Below are 2,687 nucleotides of genomic sequence, written 5' to 3' on the forward strand. Positions count from 1 at the left end.
GGCAACAACGACGGGCGCAATCTCTCAGCTCCGGCCCAGTTTCGCTCTAAGGAGGTCTCCAAGAGCAATGTGGTGGACGACATGGTGCATTCGAACCCAGTGCTCTTTGGGCCAGGGGAGCGGCCGGACCACTGCGTAAGTGGGGAGACTTGGGGTGGACAATAGGGGAAGGAAATGGGGGGGATTTTCTCTGATCTGATTTTGGACTGTCCCTGGACAGGTGGTGATCAAGTACGTGCCATACGTTGGCGACAGCAAGCGGGCACTTGATGAGTACACGTCCGAGATCGCCCTGGGTGGCACCAACACCATTGTCATCCACAACGTGTGCGAGGTGGGTGCGGAGGGCATTTGTTGGTGGCAAAAATCCTCCAACATCCCTATCCTGAAAATCCATATTATTTCATTTCCATTCCCTGCTAACTCACTTGAATGGAGTCTTTTTGTGCCCAGTACTGCTGGGTGAACTGAATCTTTGTAATGCCATACAATAGGATCTTAGAGCTGGAAGGGACCCCAAGGATCATCTTTGAGGATGGTTGGAAAACAGGAGAAGTTCTAAGCAGACTGGAGGAGGGGAAAGGTATTAGCGGGGAAAGAGGATCCCAACGATTACCGTCCAGTTAGTCTGACATCAATACCAGGAAAGATTCTAGAGCAGATCATTAAACAGAGAGTCTGTGAACATCTAGAAGGCAATGCCATAATCACAAAGGGTCAACATGGGTTTCAGAGAAAGAAGTTATGACAGACAAATCTAATCTCTTTTTCTGATAAAATTAACAGCTTGTTAGATGAAGGGAATGCTGTGGATATAGTATATCTTGATTTCAGTAAGGCTTTTTGACAGGATTCCCCATGACATTCTTGCAAACAAGCTTGTAAAATGTGGGCTAGACAAGGCAACTGTTACATGGATTTGGAATTGGTTGACTGGCCGAACCCAAACGATGGTCAGCAATGGCTCCTTTTCATCCTGGAGAGAAGTGACCAGTGGGGTGTCCAGTGGGGCTCTGTCCTGGGCCCAGAGCTATTCAACATCTTTATCAATGACTTGGATGACAGAATTGGGAGCATACTTAGGAGGAGTGGCTAATACCCCAGAGGACAGGATCAAGATTCAAAATGACTTGAATAGATTAGAAAGCTGGACCAAAACTAACAAAATGAAGTGCAACAGTAAGAAATGTAAGATACTGCATTTAGGTAGAAAAAATGAAATGCATAGATGTAGGATGGGGGACACTTGGCTTGCCACAATACATGTGAAAAGGATCTAAGAGTCGAAGTAGACCACAAGTTGAACATGAGTCAACAGTGCGATGCGGCAGCTAAAAAGGCCAGTGCGATTCTAAGCTGCCTCAATGGAAGTATAGTGTCCAGATCAAGGGAAGTAATAGTGCCATTCCATTCAGCTTTGGTCAAGTAAGCTTGATCAAGTAAGCCAAGCTTGGGGACTGGGTGCAAATTCTGAGAGCAGAATGACACCCCCCTCCCCATTTCACTGCTGGAAACTGTGCCTGCTTTTCTCCACAGGATTCCTTGCTGGCTGCTCCCATCATCCTGGATCTGGTGGTTCTGGCCGAACTCTGCCAACGGATCCGGGTGGGCATTGAAGGCGAGGGGGATCCGCAGCCCCTCCACAGCGTTTTGTCTCTCCTCAGCTTCCTCTGCAAAGCCCCCCTCGTCCCCAAAGGGGCTCCTGTGGTCAACGCCCTCTTCCGCCAACGGGCCGCCATTGAGAATTTGCTCAGGTGATGATTCGGAAGCAGCAACCAATTTGAACTTGGAGCCTAGAGCTTTCCAATGCTTCCTTTGGGGGGACTGTAGCTCCCAGTATCTTGCAGCCAGCACGGCTGTGGCAGCTGGAGGGTCCTGGGATTTGTAGTCCCCCCCAAAAAAGGGGAGTATTGTAAATCTCTGGGCCTTGAGTCCAGTTGCTGCCAGATTGGTGCTGGGGTTTTGGGGATTTGTATTCCTTCCAAAAGGGGGAATGTTGCAAATCTGGGCCCTGAATTCAAATCACTTGCTTCCAGATCACTGCTGCAGACCAAAAATGGGACCTTTCCTGGGTTCTGTGAAATTTTTCGTAACTTAACTGAATTTTATTTGTATTGCAATGGAAACCAATATATTTTCGATTGTTGGAAAGAGAAGGAAAAAGCAGTCATTAGTATATGAATTGAGTCAGTGAGTCAGACCTGAGACTTCTCATAGAATCATAAAGGGACCCTCAAGGGCCATCCAATCCAACCCAACCCCATTCTGCCAGGCAGGAAGGCACAATCTTGCCTACGTCTCCTCTCTTTTCCGCATCTCCACTTTTAACAGATCAGTCATGTTTTTGAAAAGTTTTTCAAATGGAGAACTACTGGAATTATAGATCCCTGAGTTGTAAATGTGTATAAACTTCAATTTACTAGGACCCACATCCTGCATTAGGAATCCTTTGCTCCCTCCAACATAGAATCATAGATCGACCGAAATGGTCGGAGGAATGTATACCAGAAAGATTTAAGAACTGCTCTGTTGGGTCACTTGGAAAAATCATCTTATTAGAAATAGAGGCAGCAATTTTATACTGGGAGTAAGTGGGATTTATTTCTGAGAGAGGAAGAAATGTGTTGGGTGATGAGTGCAAACTGTTCCAGAATTATCCATGTTTTCCCTCCACTGTGTGAGCAACA

The 2,687-nt window shown here is 46.7% G+C and overlaps 1 protein-coding gene across 1 annotated transcript; it reads left to right on the top strand.

Moving 5' to 3' along the window:
* Window positions 1-6: 6 nt before the first annotated feature.
* Window positions 7-2,676, top strand: LOC121918338 (inositol-3-phosphate synthase 1-like; the record flags this gene model as incomplete). Its single annotated transcript, XM_042444401.1, has 3 exons — window positions 7-135; window positions 221-334; window positions 1,537-2,676. Coding segments are annotated over 3 exons (465 nt in total), but the record flags the coding sequence as incomplete, so codon positions are not given.
* Between the last annotated feature and the right edge of the window lie 11 nt (window positions 2,677-2,687).

This window comes from Sceloporus undulatus, unplaced genomic scaffold (genome assembly GCF_019175285.1).
Source record: "Sceloporus undulatus isolate JIND9_A2432 ecotype Alabama unplaced genomic scaffold, SceUnd_v1.1 scaffold_9005, whole genome shotgun sequence".
NCBI lineage: Eukaryota > Metazoa > Chordata > Lepidosauria > Squamata > Phrynosomatidae > Sceloporus > Sceloporus undulatus.